General features: G+C 33.7%; 1 protein-coding gene across 1 annotated transcript; it reads right to left on the bottom strand.

The window, feature by feature from the left end:
• Positions 1-3,214: 3,214 nt before the first annotated feature.
• On the bottom strand, positions 3,215-21,709 carry LOC146002318 (matrix metalloproteinase-27-like). The gene is made up of 3 exons (XM_083140030.1): positions 21,514-21,709; positions 3,870-4,198; positions 3,215-3,748 (listed from the first exon to the last, which is right to left on the bottom strand). The coding sequence occupies exons 1-3, from the start codon at positions 21,707-21,709 to the stop codon at positions 3,215-3,217; spliced, it is 1,059 nt and encodes a 352-aa protein (XP_082996156.1).
• Positions 21,710-23,972: the final 2,263 nt, after the last annotated feature.

Genomic DNA, 23,972 nt, shown 5'->3' with positions numbered 1-23,972 from the left:
AACACAATAATACACTGGGGTATGAAGAAAATAACGTTACAAAAGAATTGGTTATACCACCTGGTCAATATAGTATAACCGCACTTGAAGAATACATAAATTCACAATCGCCATTCAGTTCAAAAAATATATCAATAAAAGGCAATGATGTTACTAACCTGGTTGAGATAAAATCACCATTCAAATTGAATCTTAACAATGATGCTTCTATCGGTGAAGTACTTGGATTCGATATAAAACTGGAAGCTAATAAAGATTATATTGGAACTAAGATTCTAAATTTTCATCCATTCGATACAATCAATATTCATTGGAATTTAGCGAAGGGGATAATGCTAAAACATGATGATTACAGGCATAAAAATCAAATATCATTGCATCATTTAAAACTAACGCAGAGTTTAAAGAACCTATTATATAAGAACCAACATATCCACTATTTTTCCTACTTCAACATATGGAGTTAGATTATATAGAAGTGTCAGTTTTAGATGAAAATGATGAAGCAATTAATTTTGAAGGTAGTCTCGTCACTGTAATTTTAAACGTTTGTGAATAGCACTACATTTTTATATTATAAATGGAAAATATAATTAACTATGGTTATCAAGAATATCCACCAACACAAGAGACTATAGGTGACTTAAATTCACCAAATAAAGACGTTACTTATGAAGTAGACTCAGGTGATGGGTTTATACAGCCTTGGAATGCTGACGTATACATGAAATATGAATCACTTGCTAGAGATGATTGCACGGAATACAGTGATAACGATAAAGTTAGGATAGTTGATAATTTTTCTGCCATCTTTGGTCTCAAATATTAATTGAAAAATGTGGGTATGTTGTTGATAGAATTGATTATACTGGCATTACCTCTACGGCTTTAGGAACTTGCTTTTTATCTCAAGCACAAGCAAAAAAATATAAAATGTTTGGATTTGAAACAGATGGACAACTTAAAAATGCAACCAGAACAAAAGAGGTATAATTCAAACTAAGGCTTCTCTGTTGGTTTTTTAGTGGATTTCAGGATGTATTATATAAAGAAGGGCTTAAAATTACTTTTAAAAGAAACAATAATGATGATATGGCTGTCCATGTCTGGGAAGATGGAAAACCTGGGAAAATAGTAATTCCAAGTATGTATGTTAGAATGCATATAGTAAAATATGACCCATTAGTTGATATAAAGTTAAAGAACGAACTAATTAAGAAAGCTTTTTCCATTAGTTTTATGAAAAGTAAAACAATTAGAAAGGCTATAACTGGAAAGTATTCAGATATACATTTAACAAATTATTTTACAGCTGGCATGTCTGATACACCAGATTGGGTTATAATTGTAATTCAAACAGATAGAAATAACCATAACCAGAAAGAATATTCGGCATATTTCGATCACTGTAAATTAAAATCCGCTTACCTAGAAAACGGAAGAGACGAAACATTTTCATCGCCTCTAAAGAATTTAGATATTTCAAAAGGACATTATTTAAAAATGTATCATGCGTACACAGGGATCAGAAGACTTGATGGTGTAAATGATGACTCATATTTCACATTTGAAGAAATCATCGAAAAGAGACCAATGTATGTTATAGACTCGACCAAACGAATGAAAGTTGTACATAAACAAAAGACTAGTTTACATTTCGTCTTTGATTTCGAAGAGGATGTGGCAGCTAAAACTTTGTGTTATATTATAATGTTAAGCTATAACGTTTTATCATACGATATAAAAAATCAACGAATCATTGAAAAGATTTAGATGGGAAAACTGTTTAGGTGGTCCCAAATCAGATAATTTATATTCTGATGGGGAGGAATATTAAATAGATAAATGGAAATACCAAATAATATCCCAAGAGAAAAATTGATTCAGTTATTAGAATCAATAATAAACCAATATGAGATAATGTTAAAGAAGAAAAAAGAAGATATAATGCTTTAAAATATTTATATTATTGTTTAATCACTCTATCCATAGCTTTATCAGCCGCCACATGATTTGTAAATGTTTTAATACCACTAACCACATATACAATTATATGTTTCAGTTTTACAACCATTTCAGAAGTTATCACCGGATTAAGCACTAAATTTAACTTGAATAAGAAGAAAACGGATTATAAGAATATAATTCAGATGATCAAGAATGTTAAAAATGAGTTAGAAATGCTATTAACTGTTAATGGGGATATGGATGATGAATATATTAAAAATCTTGTTGAGAAAATTAAAGATAAATTGTTTAAAATCGGGTCACACATTTGAGATTTTTAATAACTGATACCCCATTCAATTCTACGGAAAATTTGATTAAGAATGGCGTTTTGAATTTTTCAAATATCTCAATAAACAAGCGAGAAAATAATAAAAATGGGAGTTTGCCCCTGAAATTTGTGCAATCCGCAATACATGGGTGGGCTATCAAAATCTGAAGTCAGATTGTCCAAATATCTAATAGGAACCAAGATAATAATATTTCGTATTTCTGGTCCTTGTGTGTTATGCAACCATCTACACACCAACAAAGAAAATGCAAAGAGTTACCCAAACATCCAATAGATGGCAGCATGTGTGTGTCTTTAATAATTCCCCTCTTCTGCAAAGAAAAATCTCTCAATTTCCCTCTTCTTGAAAAACCTCCATTTCAATAATTGTTTTGTACTGTTCATTTTATTTGAGTATCCATTTTACATTAATTTTGCTTTGAGGTTTTAGTGGATTTTTATACATTAAATTGCTATAATATTTTTAATAATTAATCTATCAAGAATGAATTATTTAATGTTTTATTTTTATCTCTCACGTATGCATGATGTAGAGATTTTGTAGGTGTATATAGGCGGTTTAAAATTATTTAATTAGGAATACTGCTCTGTGTGTAAAAGAGATTGTCGACTTTTAGACGAGTGCACATAGTTTATGAGTAACGGGTCTCGATGAAAACAGTTCGGACGACGTCTTTATTCCTAAAACATCTCGTTGCTCTTCTCTCTCTTAAATCAGACATCCAGTAAATCCGAATTAAAGATCGGAGTATGAAATAAGACCCATAATGATCGTGCTGGTATACCACCCGATAGACACCTGACTATAAACGTCTGAAGCTGCTGTGAAAGGCTGGCTGCTGGATTGAAGCACAAGTAGAGGGGATGTTTTGCATTTTTTGAGTGGAATTCTAATAAGTTTTAAAAATAATTCAATTATAGTTCACTTATTGTCGATTTTACTTTGTTTAATATTTCCACAAATGAATGAGAATATTTGGGACAATTGATATTAAATAATTGCAGATTATTTCTTCCTGCTGTTATTAGTTGGTTAGTGAATTCGTTAAATTCATAAAATATATTATCTTTGACAAAATAAAACATTCCGTTATTGTATCTGAAAGAAGAATCCATGTTTGGTGGTACACCTGGGAAATTTCTGGTTATTAAACCATGCTGCTTGAGTTTTAAGGTGCATTCGTCTATTTCCGTAAAATATATGTCAATGTAAAATATAAACGTGCGTCCATAATAAGTGTTTACAACAGTACGAATTCTCGATCTTGAATTGATGCCAAATTCCCCTATAGATTTAGGATAACCATCTAATAAAATTAAACTGGGGTAATCAAACATATATATCATATTTGTTTTCTGCTTTTTAATTATTAATACTATTTGCCCTGAGGGTCTTTGATAAACTGCGGTAACTCTTTCAAAATCTGATTCGTTGCGGTCTAATCGCAACTGTAGAATTATCAAGACCAAAAATCCAAACCCATTTGTCATAAAACGCGTACAAAAATTCATTTACAATTACAAATTGATTAATATTCGTTAATTCGCATAGTTTAGGTTGTTCCTCTGCCAATGTTTCATCCTCTTCTTTTAAAGGTATGTCTTCGATAGTTTGTTTCTTTTTCCCATATGAAGATTGTATGGCGAGAATATCATCATTATTTAATTCTATTTTGTTTGTGTTAAAAGCGAACATGAGCGAGTCTTGATTATTATTATGAGATATTCCAAGAGCATGTCCAATTTCATGCAACAAAACCGAGAAAAGATTTGTTTGGTCACCAGGTGTATTATCGTCTACTTGTAGATACCATGATTCGTCTTGATCGAGATGGATTTCGATAGGAGTATTCGCACTGTTCGGATAAATTGCATGACCTAAGACACCTCCTTTTCCATCTAGTACAGAAGAAAAATAACCGCCTATTTTATGATATCTGTGTGGATTCCCTCGTTTGTTAGATATAATAATATCGGCACTTTGTGAGTCCACTTCGAAATTTTAATCCGTGTGCTGGCTCCATGTTTCAAAAACGGCTTCGGCTATTCCTTGAATTTCGCGATTAATTATTGCATAATACCATTTTATGGTCTTACTGTTCCATTTATATCTTAGCATGTTGAATTGCATTTCATCATCGTGAACACCACATCTCAGACGGTTCATTAATTCTAAAGTTGGGTCATCCAAAATTCCATTAGACTCTAAATGATAGTATTCTTGGAAAAATTTTAAAGCATTTTGAAACGTAAGCGAATCTATTTGTGAAAGTTCGTTCAAGGTATTAGATAAATATCCATAATTATGCAAATACGTTATTGCTGATAAGGTCTGATTAGGTTCACATAACCCAAAATTTAAAAATAAAAGTAATGGAATAAACCTGCTCATTTATTATTGATAAATTTATATCTTATAAATGAATGAATCATCACACAATTACCTAGACGCTAAAGAATTAAGATATATGCATAATGTGTCATTGGAGTATATAAAGATGAATGATTTAGAAATAAATAAACAGTATGAAATTACTAATGGAGAAATTGAAAATACAAAGCATGGCCAAAATGTCTGCCTTACATTAGATAACAAATACAGATTGCATTTACCGGATCGTTATAGTAAAATGTTAAATAATCAAGCTATCCAAACACTAGTAAAGGATAAAACTAAAATTCTATATAAAGGGAAAAATGAAATATTTGGAAATCAGACTAAACATGAAATTGAATTCGTATATTTTTTTCTTATAAAATAGAACAAAACCAACAAGACACCATAGTAATAAATATCGTTGAATCAGTGTTAAAGAAACACAATGCTCCTTACAAGCTCACTGAAAAATGCAACAAGTGGATTGATGAAGAAACAAATAAAATTCATGTGCATAGTGACATTATGATAAACCCTTCTGACTTGACATTGTGTAAAACTGATATCATGTGGCAAATTGAAAAATATTCCATAAAATATCAAAATTTCTTACGCAATACTGAAAGAAAACATAATATCCTCACATTATTTTTTATTTCCGATACTGATTTTTTTTAAGTACATTTCATTCACTTTGAAAATACTATAGAGAATATTATTAGTACAATTTAATTAGAAATAAAGAAAAAATAGATGAAATAATTTGTTGTTTTAACGAAGAAAATATATACAATTTAAATAAACAGTTATATCATCTTGAGTATTTAATTTTCCATAAATGCGAACTTCAAGATGCATGTATAATTCTGTTTAGTACATTAGAAGCTATGAATGAAGCATTTGATGAATTGTATTCATTTGATAAAGAGTGTGTTTCTGCTAAAAGACTAGAATTTAAAAACAAACTAAAAGAAAATATTGAATTGTATCTTTAATCGATAGTGATTCTAATTAAATAATGCCGTCAGCTACTATACCTATAATACAATATGAAGAAGATGGGGAATTAGTTCCACCAGGTGATTACAATGTGAAAACTCTTGAAAAATATATCAATTCGCAATCTCCGTTTAGCTCAAATAATATTAAAAAACATAAGAGAGATGATATGTTTGTAATTAGATCACCATTTAAACTATTTCTAAAATAAGATTATCTCATCCAACACTGAATTTGATACTCCATAATGTGTTAGAGTTGTAAGTATAAAATGGGTAGTTTCACAATTTTGGCATTTTCAAGTCTATTTTGAGACTATTTAGCTCAATAATGATGTATGTCTTTTTGTGTCATTGCATATTTTAATATATTTTAGCTTTTCAGTTTTTTAATGCGATTTTGGATGCTTTTATATTTTATAGATTTCTAGATTAATTTTTATTTTTTAAATGTAATTGATATTTTAAAATTTTGATATTTTCTTATGAAAATATTAACTTTATAAAATTCTGCGCTGGTACCCGCGAATATATATACTACTAAAATGTAATTTCCACCAATACTGATTGTAGATATATATATAATTTTCTCTTTCTTTTTTCAGGTGCCGAAATCAATTATTTTATACCCAACCTATCACACTAGGACTATTTATTTATTAAACATTGCATTCATCCATGTTAATTAATCAAGAATACGCTATTTTTATTAGCTTTTATTTTTCCAAAATATATGATTCAATGACTATGACTATTATTGTTATGGTTGCAAGGACGGTGGAATTTGCAGGTACGTTATTTCCAAGAGATTTTTCTGGTGGAGTCAACACATCCGAAATAAAAATGTTGACCGGAATCTCAAACTGTAAGAGATATATCGAAAAATCTACCCTTCTGGATTTTGGTGATGCAGAATACGTATACCAAATTTGGTGAATCTAAGTTCAAGGCAGAGTGGGATATTTTTTTTCATCGCTCATAAATTTCGAAAGGAACATGGAGTTTTTTTCGTATCCTGACAAAATGTCGACCGGAATCTCAAACGGTTACACTTGGTCAATATTTGATTTTGTGAGTAGTTATAAACGGGGGTCGAGCGATCACCCTCCCAAAATCTAACAATTTCATAGTGAGCTCTCTTAGTGTAATTTAACTGAAAATCATGATTTTAGCTGATTTTCCAAGTGTCAAAAACTGAAAATTTGTTTTACGCAAGAGCTTATATTTCAATTATATTGTATAAACATTCTAAGATTTAGATAATTTCCCATATGACATCAAATTTTTACATATCACCCAAACCCACCCACGCACACCCACACCACACCTACACTCATTTACTTCCGGTCCACTTCGGGTCAATTTCCGGTCCACTTCCGTCTACTTCCGGTCTACTTCCGGTCCACTTCCGGTCTACTTGACAGACACCTGTGAGTTTTTCCAGTTTTTTTAGTATACAAGTACAGTCATTTTGCGGATTCAAACCAATACTTGGTACGAGGCCTATTGTTTTTATTAATTTAACTACAATGGAAAACCTATTTTGATGATGTTTTTGTTGATTTTATACTATTGCAAATCTGTGTTTTTTTCACCTCATACTTGGTACGAGTGTCATAATTTCTTTCGAGATAATGTACGTAACACCCACGCGCACCCATGCACACCTACACATACCCACACCTACACCCACGCACACTCATGCACACCTATGCACACGTACACCCATACCCACCCACGCACACCCACGCTATGCTACAAGTTATTAGGCAATACAGGATCTCCAAACATTGACAAAAAGTCAAGTAACACCACATCGTGGTAAAATTACTATATGTGATAGATGTCTGAAAACATTTTATGGAAGGGATAAAATATCAAGCAAACAAGAATTAGAGCAATATATTAAAAGTTTTAATACTCATCCTCATGTAACTTACAAACTCCCAAAGAAAACTATAAAATTTTCAATGTTTAGCGCATCCATTTATAACGTCTGCTGATTTTGAAACAATGAAAAAGCTAATAGCAAACAACTTTAACCAAGATTCAAGTACATAACATACAAGACATATAGCTAAGCAAGAAGTTTGTAGTTTTGGACTGAAATTAATAAATACTTACGGGATCTAGGTACCAGATAACTTAAGAGAACCGTTTTTATATCGAGGTGAAGATCCAGCCCAAAAATTTATTGAAACACTTCGAGAGTGGGTAAAAATTCTTGCTCCAGTCTTAAATACAGAAAAACAAATTAAGAAACTTACACCAGAACAACAACGGGAATATAATAATGCCATAAAATGTGTGAACTGTAAAAGTAATTTTGATTTAGATAATGAAAAAATTCTACACCATAACCATTTTAGTGGAGAATATATCCATACGATTTGTAATTCATGTAACTTGAAAATACAAAAAACATTTTTTATTCCAGTAATTATTCACAATTAAAAAAAATTGACACACATTTATTTATTAAAGAATTAGATTATGATGCAGTGAATATTAATATTATATCACAGACTAAAGAAAAATATATTAATGTAGAGAAAACTATCAGATTAGAAAAGAAAAGAAAAGTGGTTGTTAAATTTTGGGATTCATATCTGTTTCTTTCCAGTAGTTTAGCTACTCTGGTCGATCAATTAACGGAAGACAAATGTATTTATACAAAAGAAGAATTTGGCCAATATGATATAAATTTGCTAATGAGAAAATGAGTTTACCCCTATCAATACATGGATGATTTTGAAAATTTTGAAGCATTTTATAACTATCTTCAACATAAAGAATGTAGCGAGGAAGATTATCAACTAGCACACACAATTTGGAACATGCTAGGTTGTGAAACAATGGGAGATTATCATGATTATTATTAGAAATTAGATGTTCTCTTGTTGGCTGATGTGTTCGACACTTTTCAAAAAAATTGTTTTGAAAAATATAATTTGGATCCTATTTTTATGTGTACAACACCTGGTTTATCTTGGCAAGCTATGCTTTTAAATACTGGAGTTGAAATTGCTCTTCTCGAAGATACTGAACAGTTTACACTTGTTGAATCTGCTATACGTGGTGGTATAGTACAGTGTCCTTTGAGATATATAAAACAAACAATAAATATTTATCTGATTATGATGCTAATAAAAAATCTAAATATATTCACTATATTGATATGAACAATTTATATGGGTATGTTATGACTCAAACACTCCCCATTGGTAATTACGAATGGATGACGGGGATTTCTTTAAATGGGCTGAATATCATCCAAAAGGTTGTCTATAGGAAGTTGATATGCTATATCCACCATGGTGTCATGAGAAACACCATGGATTAGCTAAGGCACCAGTATCTCAAATGGTTCCAGGTATTAACTTTCGTACAAAAAACAATCGATTGAGGTGTAGTTTGGTGACCAATTGGAAAAAAACTTTTGAAACTTATTGCTGATCCTACATACAAGAATGTTAGAGAAATTACTGAAAATATGACTCTTATTGAAAGAAATAACACTGATACAGTGTGTGATGTGCCAATAGCTGTGGGTGTTACAATTCTTAAATTACCTAAATTAGAAATGTACACATTTCATTATGATGTGATGCAAGCTAGATACAAAAATAAGAGTAGCATACATGTGATTTGATGTGATTTAGTTTATTTTACTTCGCGTTTTGTGCCTCTTGGCTAATTTGCGAAGATGGGGATGAGTGATGAAATGATAAAATGGATGAATGGACATTCACAAACATCCAAGCCCGACCGGGATTCGAACCCGGGACCTTGGCGTCGCAGCGCCATGTGCTAACCACTCGGCCAGAGGGTCGGGCTGAGTAGCATACATGTATACTCATAGTTTTATATATCAAATAGAAACAGAGGATTTGTACAATTTTTAAAAATTGTTTATTTGAAAATAAAAATGAAAAAAATATTGTCTGCTTATTATTTTACCAACAAGAACCATACTATGTATACTACAAAAAATAGCCCTCGATGGTCATGATAATAAATTAGAAATATTGGATTGTAACATCCATACTAGAGAATATGGACACTATGTAAATGTTAAGACAAAACATTGTAATAAATGTAAATTAAAAAGTTGATAAAAAATATTTACATTTAATTTTTTAATGTTATATATAATTATTCATATATTTTTATCGGGCCTAAGGCTCTGAAGTAAATAACAAAATTCTATATTATATTATATTCTATTTAAAATTGCTCTATCACTCTCTCATTCTTTACATCATATATATATATATATATATATATATATATATATATATATATATGATTTATCTACTATTAATATAGTACTACACGTAGTATTTTCCTTTAGAGTTTCATGAAATTCACATAAATTTTATATTAATTCGATCATTTAAACTACCAATATTCTTTTTGATGTATTTATTAAACACATTGTTCTGTGAATTATGAACTCATCTGGATTATAATACATATCAATGTTACCTTCATTACTCTTTTAAATGCACTATAAGCTTCATATAATTTTAAATAATCTTGTTCTGCAATATTTAAATTATAATTTTTACGAGGAAATACTTCATTTCTGCCATTCTTCAGATACACATTTTTAACTTTAAATTATCAAACTGGCTGCTATCTTTTTCCTGATTGTCATCTCTCCCTGTTTTAAACAGCATAGCTACAAACTCTGGCATGTCATATTCCAAAGATTGGAACTGATTAGTAATGTCAAATTCAAACAATTTACCCTCCACTGGCTTCTGAATGCATTGATAAGTATAAAATTGAATCGGAATTTGACGAATTTTCAAAATATTGGCTTTGCATTTGAGAGCATAATTCGATTCATATTCAACTATAGGCATTCGCAACTCCATAGACTGGATCACACATTTCGCAGTTTCGGGTAAACTAGTCTCATTAGCTGTTCAATCTGCATTCAAACTTTTGTATCTCATGAGAGCATTATGATCATTGCGTGTTCTGCGAAATATGACACATCATGGGGAACAGTACTGTGTTACTTTTACTTCAATTTTTGTTCCAGCTTCGAACCCACCATTTTATAATATGCACTCTCTGATTTGGACAGTTTCAATGTTCCCACCGTAGTGGATGTAATTCCAGGACAATCAATCCTGTCAATCACTGTACGATGCTTTCTAACTTCAATTTGAGAAAATAAGAATGGAACAAAATTAACTATACATTTTATATTAGCCCTGGGTGGGGGATATTCTTCACCATTACTTTGTTTTACAATATCAAATTTTATATACAGATCTGGTCTATGTCGATGAATGAATCCATCCCCCACCGTGATATCATACTGCATCCCCTTGTTGGGCTGATTCAAATTGCAAATGTCCTCCTGTTTGGAGGGAAGGACTGTAATTCATAACTTTCAATAATTTCCATCTTGGTATTTATTTATTTATATATTTTAAATATTAATTTCTATTATCGCAGTGCTATTAGCACCGGAAAAATCGATGATTTCATTTTTCTGATTCGTAATTGTTATCTCTATGTAATTAACTTTATCAATAGAAGCAGGGAAATAAACTGGTGGGATTGGAGAATAGAAGGTAGGTTCCATTAATTCGGTTTAAATGTAGCAATAATACCTGTTTCCTTGTGGCTGCCAATCTAATTTTCTTCTGCTTTGATAATCATACCTTTGGCAATGTTACAGTGATTATTCAATGTCTCTATAGCAAAGAATTTGGTATAAACTTACCTATGTGCCTAACACCTGGTTCTAATTTGCTATTGTTCTCAAATCCTTAAAGTTCTCCAATGGTAGATAAGTCCACTGTTTCATTGGTAGTTACAATCTCTACTCTGTGTGTTACAGACTTTTGAGAAAGCAACACAGTGGTTGGAAGTTCAAATTGAAAAGTAGATTAGTTATACTGTCCAGGAGGAATAATTATTTTTCATTACCTACTAATATAGTATTGTTGTAGGTTGTTATATTCGGTATCAGATGCATACTGTAGAATGCTCTCAGAGCTATGGATTTTGGATAGATAATATCATTGTAAAGATGTAGTTTCAGAACAGAAGTCTCGCTGGAGAGATGAAAAATTCCCATATTTAATATATAATACAGCTTTTTGAAAAACTTTTAATTTGATGTTTGGTATTTTATTTAAAACTCTGAGCATCGTAATGGAAAAATGACCACATATAAATTGATCGAAATCTTGAATACGATCGTCGTTGTAATAAATTGTAACATGTTTCCATTAACGAATTAATTCTGTAGGGGGTACCCCTCCGACAGCATCGAAAATACAACATTGCCATTTTGTTTATAATAGCATATCCAGTGAGTACCAACGTTTTCGGACTTGTCCAAATTCACCAAGCCACATTCTCGAGAGTGAGGACTACCTTTAGGGAGAGAATCAGACATGAAAACACCCCTGAAGTGTTTAATTTTAAATATTTAATTAAAGATTCAATGTCTTGGTTCGTGAGTGCTTTTTCTTTTTTTAATTTTCTGAGTGCTCTAGACTTCACACCTTTGCCTATTTTTTTCTCCATGGTAAGATTACAACGCTTTTGTTCTTCTAGTTCTGCTTTATTTTTTTTCGAATCAATTACAGTTTTGGCAATAGCATCACTACCTCCGGCTAAGCTCCCAACTTCCCGCAATGTAGCCAGGATAGCTGGAATGCTGAATTTGAATCCTCCACTAAGTGTTTTCTTTCTTGCATTTTGCAATCGTTTTAATTGTGGCGTACTGAGTAATAATTTCATTCCGTTCCCTTTCGCTATACATTGCATCTTCTTACATTGCCTCTTCTTTTCTTGTTGTTTTTTTAGTTAAAATCGAATTAAGTTATACATTTTTAAGATCGAAATAAGGTATTTGGTATACAACTCCTTCTGGTTTCATGTTTTTTATTATTATTATTAATATTCTTTAGGGTATTTATATTACATAACCCACCCTAATTTTTGTTTTGTATTCATAGCAATAGCTGAACCCAACGCTGTTATTTTTTCACCCAATGGTGCATCTCTGCTTGTTAATCTTCCAAAAACTGCTTCTTCCAGTTTTTATTTTGGTACAAAGCATCAGAGAGTGTCAAAATTTCAGAGTAACTTTGATAATCATCTTCTGTAAAAAAATTTGGTTGTTTTTTGGTAATGAGTTTAGACTTGCAAAATTTCCATAGTAACCTTCATTACCCTCCATAATTGGATACAATCCAAATACTTCATCTTTTTCGAATTTTCCTGTACACAGGTAATCAATTGCCAGGGGACTTAACTCGATTTTCTCTGATTATTCTATAGCTGCTTTAGCAGGTGGTTCCTTAAGTACCAGAGGAGTGTGGATAATAGACAATCGGCATAGAAGGAAATTTCTGCATAATTTTTAGCTGTAAGAGGTAACAATTCATTGATGAGGTTTTTATTTTGTTCTGTAACACTCTTAACCTCTTTACCAAGACCACTGATTGCATCGATAATAGGTTGGCCTAGACGCTTGTGTTGTTCGTAAAAATCTTGATTCTCAGATTTCCAACCTTTGAAACTTTGTACAAGTACTCTCGTAATTTCGAATTATCTTCAATTTTGTATTTCGTTATATTTATTTTTTGATTGATGGTTATTTTATATGGTTTCAAAGTTTAAAAAGTCGTTGATTTTATTTCTAAACTTACCATTGTTAGGTTTCCGAGTCATGTCAATGGTGAAAAATCCAAAATCTTCGCTGTTCCTACAAGATGAACACAATGAAAGTTGGTTGTAATATAAGTCTCCTCTCACATAATCATCGCATATATGTTTCAAATTAGTATCATCTTGACGAAACGAACAGATTAAGTTTGTATTATCTCGTAGTAATTGTTTGAGAATTTTGGAATAAGTTTGAGATAAATGAAAGTAGTATATTTCTTTGTGACGACCATATATAAAAAAATTTCAAATTTCATTCTTATTTTCCAGATAAACATCATCGAATACCACAACAGAATTTTTCAAACATTGGTCCAGAGGTTTTATTGTTGACGCAAATGTAGCTATGCCCAGTCCCTCGTACAGCTTCATTATTTGTTGGTATTTCGGTTCTTCTAAACTCTGTGAGAAGATATACAAATGTATATTTTTCCAATCTAGCAAATTGGGGAAAAGCAAGAAATTATCAACCAGCAAAGTGGTTTTTCCACAACCTGATGGGCCTGTAATATGGCATCTTATGTTATCAGGTAACAACTTTCCATTTTTCTTATTAGTTTACACTACATCTGATAAACGCTGTACCACATTCCATGTTGGTGTCAAAGAATAACCTGGTTTACTTCAATCCATCTTTTGTCGGGCAAACCTAACCGTTTCACATACAATTTATTATTTTTCTTCTCTAATATTTTCTCGATTAGAGATGTATCTCGATATTTTGTTTTACTAAGTTCCTCTTCATAGAATCTCCTATTTAATATTTTGTTATGATTATCTATTATGATATATGTATCTCTATTCCCTGGTGAAACGTAAACCACTGAGAATAACTCCGTACTCAATTTTTTAGTAAAACCCTTCTCGAATAACTGTTTATATTTACTGACCCTTACCTGATTTCCTGTTTTAAACTTTGGCTTCTTGCTAGTGTGTATATATATTTTTAGAATAAACAGTAGAAATTAATCGTTGCTCATCAGATTTGGTTACCTCAGCAGGTTTCATGTGAATATTACTGTGTACTGTATTGTTGTAATCATGAACTAGCTCGGGTAAAAATGGCACCCACTTGAAATTGCCCTGTAGAGTAAATTGTCTCCACATGCGAATTTTTAATGTTCTGTTGAATTCTTCCACTATACTTGCTTTCAGATCACTGTATGTAGAATAATGTTTAATATTATGTTGTTGCATTAACTTAGCAAATGTAGAATTGAGAAATTCTTTCCCTCTGTCTGTCTGTAAGTATTTTGGTATCCTTCCCTCACTAAATATCGACTTGAAAGCTTTGGTAACACAAGTACAAGTCTTCCATTTTAAGGGAACAGCCCATGCATATTTGCTAAAAGTATAAATAACGTTAGCATATATTTGTAACCATGACTTATCTTATCCAAGTTTTTTAAAGTCCCGCTTGGAGGGCCAACTTGATCAGATCAGCCTGAAACAAATCATTTATACCCTTCGTTACTACACTTAATCGCTTGTAATTGCGACAGGTAAGTTTGTGTAATTCATGAACTATATCTTGTATTGACATGGAGTTCGAAGTGAGAATATCGCATAAAATGGATTTTCCTCAGGGTATAACCGCTTTATGTCAAATACTAGTTTGTCACCAATTTCAATATTAAAAACTAATAATTGTTCGTCGTCATGTATTTATATTTATTGGTAGACTCATCCCAGTATGCAATACGTATTAGAACTGCCTTGTGTATACCATCTTCTCTCACTAAAGTAAACTGAGGAACTTCAATATGTTTTCAATGTTTTAGAAAACTAAACTTCAGAAATCGTAAACTACCATCAACAAAAAATTCATCTACCTGAGTGTACTTATATAATTTATAAACATTGCCAGCATTGACGAACGTCAAGTGCCCTCGAGCATTTGGAACATTTTGTGACATAACAATTTCCATAGAATAAAATTGACGATTATCTACGTCATCTAGTCTGCTTAATACCGCTTGCAAGTGTTCGTTGATAGTACGAACAAACTCATCGTAGCTAGGTTTGATTTTTACATCAACATACAGTTGTTTACATTCCTCTTTGAGATCGTGATGTTGTGTAGCAAAACCTGATAAAGCAGATTCTTGACTTGCTTCAAGAGAAGTAATTTGAAACGTAATATTACAAATAATCTCCTGTAAATTTTTTACAAGTTTCAATTTAGAACTCTGGGTAGCAAGATCGTGTACTTGACTTCTGATTTCTGTTAATAATGCATGTAGTTCGTTAATTATTTGATTGTTGGGGAGACAAGCATCAGTTTCTCTGATTTGCACAATTTCTGCTTGAATGTTTCCGATATCCTCAGATTTTAAAATTCGATGTACTGCTCTCTAACTCTGATTTCCTGAGAAGTAGGCAAAGCAGCTACAGTATTCTGAAGTGTGGTAAGAGTTAACTTTATAGCATCGAGTTCTGTTGCATCAGCTGCATTTTTAAAAATTTCTTGCTGCAGTTGCGTTATGTCATCCTGCGTAGGTGTAGACTGTTGCAGTGTCTCTAATATACTCTGAATGTCGTCAATAAGATGATGGATATGCGATAATTCTGATTCAGTATTCAAGCTTTCAAGCTTAGTAACTTGCTGTTGAACTCTAGCTAGAATATCAGTAATTCCAGGCAGTTTCGATTCCAGAGTTTCCTGTACACTTATTAGCTCATTTATCATAGTTGCCATAGAATCTTCTATGTGAGAAATGGTACCTTGTATCTTCCCAAAATCTTCATAAGCCTCCAACTGTAATCTGATGCCGGTAACGCTCAGAGCAACAGCATTTAATTCAGAAGATGAAGGTAAATTATTGATAAAATCTTCCAATGTCTGTAGTTTAGATTGAACTTCTTTTATAGCTGTATGCAGTTCATCTGTCTGTAATTCAGATTTGATACTTTGCAATGGAGGAACTTCGAAAGTTTGAAACTGTTGTTGCAATTTAGCAATACCAGCATTTACCTGCTCATATTCTTCTTGAGTTTTGATATTCTGGATGATGGTTTGCATTTCGGTACGAATACTATTTGCCTGGTCATTTAATTGGTGTTTCAGCTGTTCGGTATTCGTTTTCTGGATTTGTCTAAATTTATCAAGTTCTTTTTTCAAGTTGGCAATATTCTCTTCTAAGCTCTGAAGATTATCTATTGAAGCTAAATTAGTATATTTCTCGAGCAAGGATTTATGTTCTCCATCAATTTTTACTATAGGATCAATTAGTTGAGTTTGAAGATTTGTAAACTCTGCTTGAATATTTAGATTTAGCGAATTCTGTAATCTGAGTAAATCTGATTTTAGTTTCTTTAGAAGTACATCTAATCTAACAATCTCGCTGGAATTATCTGGAATCTCCTGTCGCCTTCTATTACCAAAAATATATCAATGTTTTTTTTGTTTTTAGGTATTGTATATATTAATAAGAAGATAGATTATTCTTATTTCGATAAACAGACGAATAAATTTATCATACTCTTCAATTATCTCAGCATCCAAAAATTCACCAGCTTCCACATCATAAGACGTATCAGGAAGTAATGTACTATGCTTACTTGTACACAAATTTCGACCTATGTACAAAACTGTCGCGTTCGGTGCAGAAACATTTATTTGAATTTTTCCAGTAACAGGTATCTTACATGATGATAAGTTATTATTAAATACAAACAAGTGCTTTCCAGTATTCTCGTCAACATGAGACCAAATACTGTTCAAGTGGACAAGAAGTAACCCTTTCAATTGATGATAAATTTTTCTAAATACAGTCATGTTTATTGGAATTCTCTCTACAGGCTGATTATGTTGTTGCTTTTTAAACCCAAAAATATCCATGACGTTTTATTTTATTATAGCTATTTTTTATTATATATAAAATATATATTTGTACTAAGTATAAAAAAATTAATAAGTATACCAAAACTCAAGCTGATCGAAATTACTATAAAAATTTACTTGATACACTTTTTTAACTTCAAAATAATATTAAGTATGTAGTTTTAAAATAAATTAAAAACTTAACTTTTAACACTGCAACAACACATCCGTACTCTTCGAACACTCTCACGATACTGACTGATCTGTAATGCGAAAACCCTTTAAGTAACCTAAGCGCGGATGAAAACATCCGAAACAGTAAGTCAATCAGAAGACACCCATTACGTCATAACCAACAACACGCTAGATATGGGTCTGCGTAATAACTTGCTGCGTAAACATTGCCAAATAACTTGTTGCATAGCGTGGGTGGGCGTGGGTGTGCGTGGGTGGGTATAGGTGTACGTGTGCATAGGTGTGCACGAGTGTGCGTGGGTGTAGGTTTGCGTATGCGTAGGTGTTCATGGGTGTGTGTGGGTGTTACGTACTTTAACTCAAAGAAATTATGACACTCGTACCAAGTATGAGGTGAAAAAAACACAGATTTGCAAGGGTATAAAATCAACAAAAACATCATCAAAATAGGTTTTCCAGTGTAGTTAATTAATAAAAGCAATAGGCCTCATACCAAGTATTGGTTTGAATCCGCAAAATGACTGTAATTGTATACTTAAAAAAAACTGGAAAAAACTCACAGGTGTCTGTCAAGTAGACTGGAAGTGTACCGGAAGTACACCGGACGTAGACCGGAAGTGGACCGGAAATAGACCCTAAGTGGACCGGAAGTAAATGAGTGTAGGTGTGGGTATTGGTGTATGCGTGGGTGTACGTGTGTGTGCGTGGGTGGTTGTGGGTGATATGTAAAAATTGGTTGTCATAGGGGAAATTATCTAAATCTTAGAATTTTTATACAAAAAAATTGAAATTTAAGCTCTTGCGTAAAACAATTTTTCAGTTTTTTTACACTTGGAAAATCAGCCAAAACCATGATTTTCAGTTAAATTACACTAAGAGAGCTCAGTATGAAATTGTTAGATTTTGGGAGGGTTATCGCTCGACCCCCGATTATAATTAGTAATTTGATACAAAAAGACAGAAATAAACTCTTATTTACGTAGTTGTAATCTCAAAGAAAACAATCTAGCATTTTTCTCGACAATAACTCTCAGACGAGATGAGGATCTACTTTCAGACAGTTTTAAGAAAAAAGAAGGTTTTACAATATTATAAACAAAACGATTATATTTGTGTAGAAATAGTCTGAGAGGGAATATGTTATCATTTTTTTCAACAACAACTCTAATAGAATATGACGATCTAATTTCAGGTACTTTAAGGAAATGAAGATTTAGAATAATTTAAAATAAACGCTGATATAGGTTTTGAAATAACCTAAAAAGGAACAAGCTATCATTTTTCGAACTACATCCAGCTGCAATGTATAACAATGTAAAAATTAGGTCGAGAGAGAAAATACATTCCCTCGAGCCGCCGTGATGTTCATGCATGCAAGTTGCGTTGTCGATGGAACCACGCATTCATGGCGGTATATTTTTTCTATTTTGGGGCAAGGATTTTCTAAACAAAAATAATTTTGATTGACACACGTTGTTTGCATTTATCAATTTACGCATATGTATGCCTCTTTTTATCTTCCACTTCGTAAATTGATAAAGACAAACAACACGTGTTTAGGTTAGCTTAATCCCGTGGAAGATCGTAAAAGTAAAAAAAAAGTAGATAACGCAGTACGCGTAGTAGGAAAAGACATGTCAAAAATTTCAAGAGCTAAAAAATAGCTTAAAATTGTTGGCAGAGAGAGAACACCTAACAGGGAATCTCTGCTGATCAGTTTCCGAACGCCGAATGTTCCAATTTTCCATCGGCTTCGTGACGTACATTGATGTCGTAGGCGTTCGTGTTGTATTCGGTGTTGTGATCCTTGCATGCGGTTTCTAGTGGGTGACCCCTCTGTCTCCTCTTTCCAATTGTTGCTCGAGTTTGGTTCCCGGACCGCAGAACTGGCAACCCGTCAAGTGCATATCAAAATTCAGTTTGTCCATGATGTCGTTCACCAGGCTTCGGCCCTAGCCAACGCTCCAGAACTTAAAAGGCAGGTTGTTGATGATGTTGATGAGGTAGACGTTGCCTTTGCTGTTGTTCATGATGAATATGGTCAGTTTGGCTCTGATCATGTCCACAATACCCACCTTCTCTTTTTGGAATTTATGGTTGGCTGCATTTTCTTCACAGGCTGTGACAAACAATTAATCATCGACCTTCACGTCATCCACCCTCAGGAATTCCTTTGGAATGGTGTTGTAGCGGTTGAATCCGCTGCGTGTTCGACTTTGTTCAAAACGGGTTTGATGAGATTCTTGTGTTATTCCCCGCTGCTGGATTTGACTCGTTTCGGCGTGGCGTCGTTGTTTTGGCACAGAGCATCCGACAATATTAAAATATTAATGTTACTTTGATAATCTTCATGAGTGTAATCTTTCAGATACTTTTTGGTGATGAATTCCCACAATCCCACCGTACCGGAGTGTATGTCCCAACTAGTATTTTAATTTAAAATGATTTTTACTTCGTCGCCATCAAACGTGACTTTCATTTAAAAATTTTCCAAACCACCCCTTCGTTATCTTTATGGCCGGGTATAATCCGAACACCTTGTCCTTGTAAAATTTTTCGGTGCTCAAATAATCCATAACTATCTCAATACTCTCAGAAGAGGATCAAGTTCTACCTATCGCTGGACGTTTGCGTGCTAGTTGCTTAAGTTCGAGCGGAGTGTGGATGGTAGACAGAACCGTTGGAGGAAAATCTACGTAGTTTGGAGCATCAAGCAGTACGAGCTCTGTGATGAAATCCTTGTTTTATTTTTTTGGTGACACTTCTGATTAATTTACCCAGTCTGCGTAATGTCCAAGGTTCTCGGATTTGCAACACTTGATTCGTTTTATGGTTTTGTCATTTTCAATAGGGGTTATTTCATACTTAACGATGCAACATTTAGAAAGTCGTTAATTTATATCTGTACTTTCCATCGTTTGGTTTTCGTATCATGTTAATCACCAATAATTCAAATTAGTCACTGTTCCAAAAAGAAGAGCAGAATTTAGAAAATTGATTGTAGTTCAAATCTCCACCCACGTATTCATAATGAACTTGATTGAGGTTGGTGTGGTTCTAACGAAGAAGGCAGATGAGGTTAGCGTTGTCGAGTAGTAGCTCTTTTGGAATCTTGGAGAAGGTCTGCGTCAGGTAAGAATAGTCCATCCCCTGTGACGACATTGAGTGAAGAAGTTTTGAATTTCATTTTGATTTTACAATATCACGTCGTCGAAGACCAGTACCAAATTTTTGAGACAAAAGGTCGAGAGGTTATATTTCGGATAAGAAGGCCGTTATTCAAAGTCGCTCGTAGAATTTAATCAGTTGGTGTTTTTTTGGTTACTCCAAACTTTTGGAGAAGATGTACAGGTGCCTGTTCCGGTGCGAGTCTAAAGTTGTCCATAAGCAGTGTAGTTTGTAGAAGCCTGTAGTATCTACGATGAGGGAACGGAAGTTTTCGGGCAGCAGCTCACCGTTCATTCTTGTTTCTTGATGTTTCTGTGTCGGCTAGGGTCCTCTGCACGTTCCACGTTCAAGTCATAACATCACCTCGTCTGTGTCGATACATTTAGTTTCCGGAAATCCCAGCTAATTAACCAAGAGTTTAATATATTTTCTGACCAACACTTTCCTGATTAATTACGTGTCCGGGTATATAATTTTGCTGAATTCCTCCTCGTAAGATCGTCTTTTCAAAACATCGTCGCAATTGTCCTTTATTAAATAGGTGTGCCTTCCCCCTGGAAAGAGTTTAACAACGGTGAATAATTCGGTGCTACAATTTTATGTGAAACCTTTCTCGAAAGTACGTTTGGATTTCCATATTCTCACACGGTCTCCTATCATGTATTTAGGTTTCTTTTCTGTGTTGATACTTGAAACAGTAAACTGTGGAGAACCATCGCAATCATCGAAGTGTTAACATCGGCAGGTTTCATGCGTATCGTACTCTGGACGGAGTGGTTGTAATTGTTTACCAGTTCCTGTAGCATTTCGAACCATTTGACATTACCCCGGAGCTAGAACCGTTTTCAAGCTTCTGTTGAAACGCTCCACGATGTGACTGAAGGTTCAATAAAGCTGAATGTTTGCTCTCGAAAGACCTGGTGGAAAAATAAGTTGTAGATTTGCTTGCCGTTGTCCGTCTGCAGAAAGCGTGGCGATCTTCTCCCTTCCTCGAAAATGGATTCGAAAACTTTCGTGACGAAAGTTCCCGTTTTGTTTTGGAGAAGCAGAGCCAATGCGAATTTGGAATTAGTGTAGATGTTTGTGAGGAGGCACTTGTAGCCCTTGTTGACTTTATGTAAGTTCCTCAGGTTACTGCTACTCATTTCGGAATGTTAGCCGACCACAGATCGTATATACCGTTGGTCAAATCCTCTAAACATGGGACATTTCGACGCGCTGGTCTGTGGATTTTGTCCACGATGAATTGCCTAGACATTCAGTGAGAAATTTTGTCAAAAGGAATATATTACGGATAAAGAACTATCCTCCAATTTCAGTTCTGTTCAGAGAATCTGGCACGCTCGCTTAAGTTAAAGATAAGTTTCGGAGCCGATTTAGTGTGGCAGTACAGCCGGTGTAAATGTTCGGGAGAATAGCACTCTGCAGTGTTGCTTACCACGAAAGCATTTTAACTGGTTGCAGTTATTTTTTGACTTGCCGAGTGAAAAAGAAACGTCTACAGGAAAGCTTTGCTATTTAATTATTAATGCAATGCAGCGTCCAGTTCTAAAACAGAATGTTGGAGAAAAATCAAGCAAATGTGTTATTGATCATCAGGATCTTGTAACTAAAAACAAAAAAACTGCTTCAGTCCCTTCGCTTGCGAGATGTTCTTGTTCATTTGAAAGCAGAGGTGAGTGAATGGTGGATTCATTACTTCTCTCTCGAGATTAACGTAGCAGCAAAGTCGACGTTCACCAAGAAGAACCGGGTTCGAATAATAAGTGGCTTATTTTCCGTCGAATGATCTCATTGTTTGGAGTTCGATGCACCAATAGCTGGACCGGGTGTGTATCGCTTCAGAGGAAGCTTTGCAGTTTGGCTGGTATTTGTTGGATAAGGTGATTATTTGCAACCTTTATGGAGGTGCCTATTACTGTCTAGGGTGGTAATAGGTGTTGCGCATTGAGGGCATGGTTTAGTTGGCACAAACGATTATTTGAAGAAGTTGAATGTTCACATATTGGCCGATGTTTGGAGAGATTGGTCCTCGAGATTGTCATTCTGCAAGTAGTGTATTCTGGTTTTTGGATGTTATGGAAGGGGGTCGGTTTGGACGACATTTTTGTACTGTTATTTATATACTGGGGGCACACGCAGCAAGATCACTCTTACCGTTGGTTCTGTAAAGAGTAAATCTATAGATATATAGAAAAAAGTGTACAATCGCTTTTTCTTCCTTACAATAATTCCTCACAACATGCTGATACAATCATATTTACGAGAATTTCGACAATTCAACAATTTCATTTTTTTTGTTTTTTTACAACACATTTGTTATTGTTGATATTTTTCAGTATGGTGTTTGAGAGTTAAAAATGCTTTAAATTTTTTAATGTTGCAAGATTTCATTCAACCCTGTTGATTTCGGAGATACAAATTTTCCGGTATCCGTATTGAAGTTGTAAAAGAAAGCTCAATATCTCTCGATAAGTCTCTGCACGATATATGAAACTAAGCAAGAATGGCGTTTTCCTGATATATAATTTCCGAGTTAGGAAACAAAAACAATTCTTAGAATTTTAATCTAAAATAGCTTGCAAACAATCGGGTGCAAATTATTGCCTTCTTGGCAGTTTATTTTCTTTCAATCATTTATCTAATGACGTTGAAATTACAGAGCTGCAAATGATACATTACTCGGAAAGTGTTTTTCTTAGAAATAGAATTCGCTGCATTTCGTCAACCTGCGAAGATGGACTACTTCTGTTACTTGCATCGAATAGTTTCGTTGATCCCGATAGAATGCAAGAGAAATCTGGATTCCACGTCAATTAGGTACCTAGAAAATCAGTGTTTCAGAAAGTGTCTTTCAATTAAGAAAATGGTATTGGCAAACCAGAAGTGACTTCTTCATGTCCTAATACGTCATGTCAAGAAAGCCTAAATCTTGCCTTTTGTCGGACTTAGAATAATCGCGTTTTTTGCAGCAAATTTTGTAGTCGTTACCAACTTGGACGAACAAATGAATGGTGAATCCATGCTGAACCTCAACTCCTCCACCCTCCAAAAAAGCTAAAAAGTGAGTGCACAATATGATATAGAAACTAATATGGTCGTAATAGGGAATGGTGGTGTGTTTTTTCAATGGATCGAATCCCCCTCCATCAACCTTACGGGACCTCCCCCATGGCGAAGTGGTACCGTCATTGCCTTGTAATCAAGGGGTCCCGGGTTCGATACCCGGTGGAGGCACAAGTGGTTCGGATCCCACTTTAAACTGTACGTCCAGTCCCGATTAGCCTTACTGTGCATAAAGTGGACTTAAAACACCAACTCACGAACTCCAACAACCTTACACAGTCCGATTGAGCTAATGTTATGCACACATATTCCATAGCCACTCCGATTAAAAAAATGCTCACT

The sequence above is a fragment of the Lepisma saccharinum genome, chromosome 18, assembly GCF_977018435.1.
Source record: "Lepisma saccharinum chromosome 18, izLepSacc3.1, whole genome shotgun sequence".
In the NCBI taxonomy this organism is placed as follows: Eukaryota; Metazoa; Arthropoda; class Insecta; order Zygentoma; family Lepismatidae; genus Lepisma; species Lepisma saccharinum.
The sequence above is the reverse complement of the archived record's forward strand: the minus strand, read 5'-3'. Positions and strand labels throughout refer to the sequence as shown.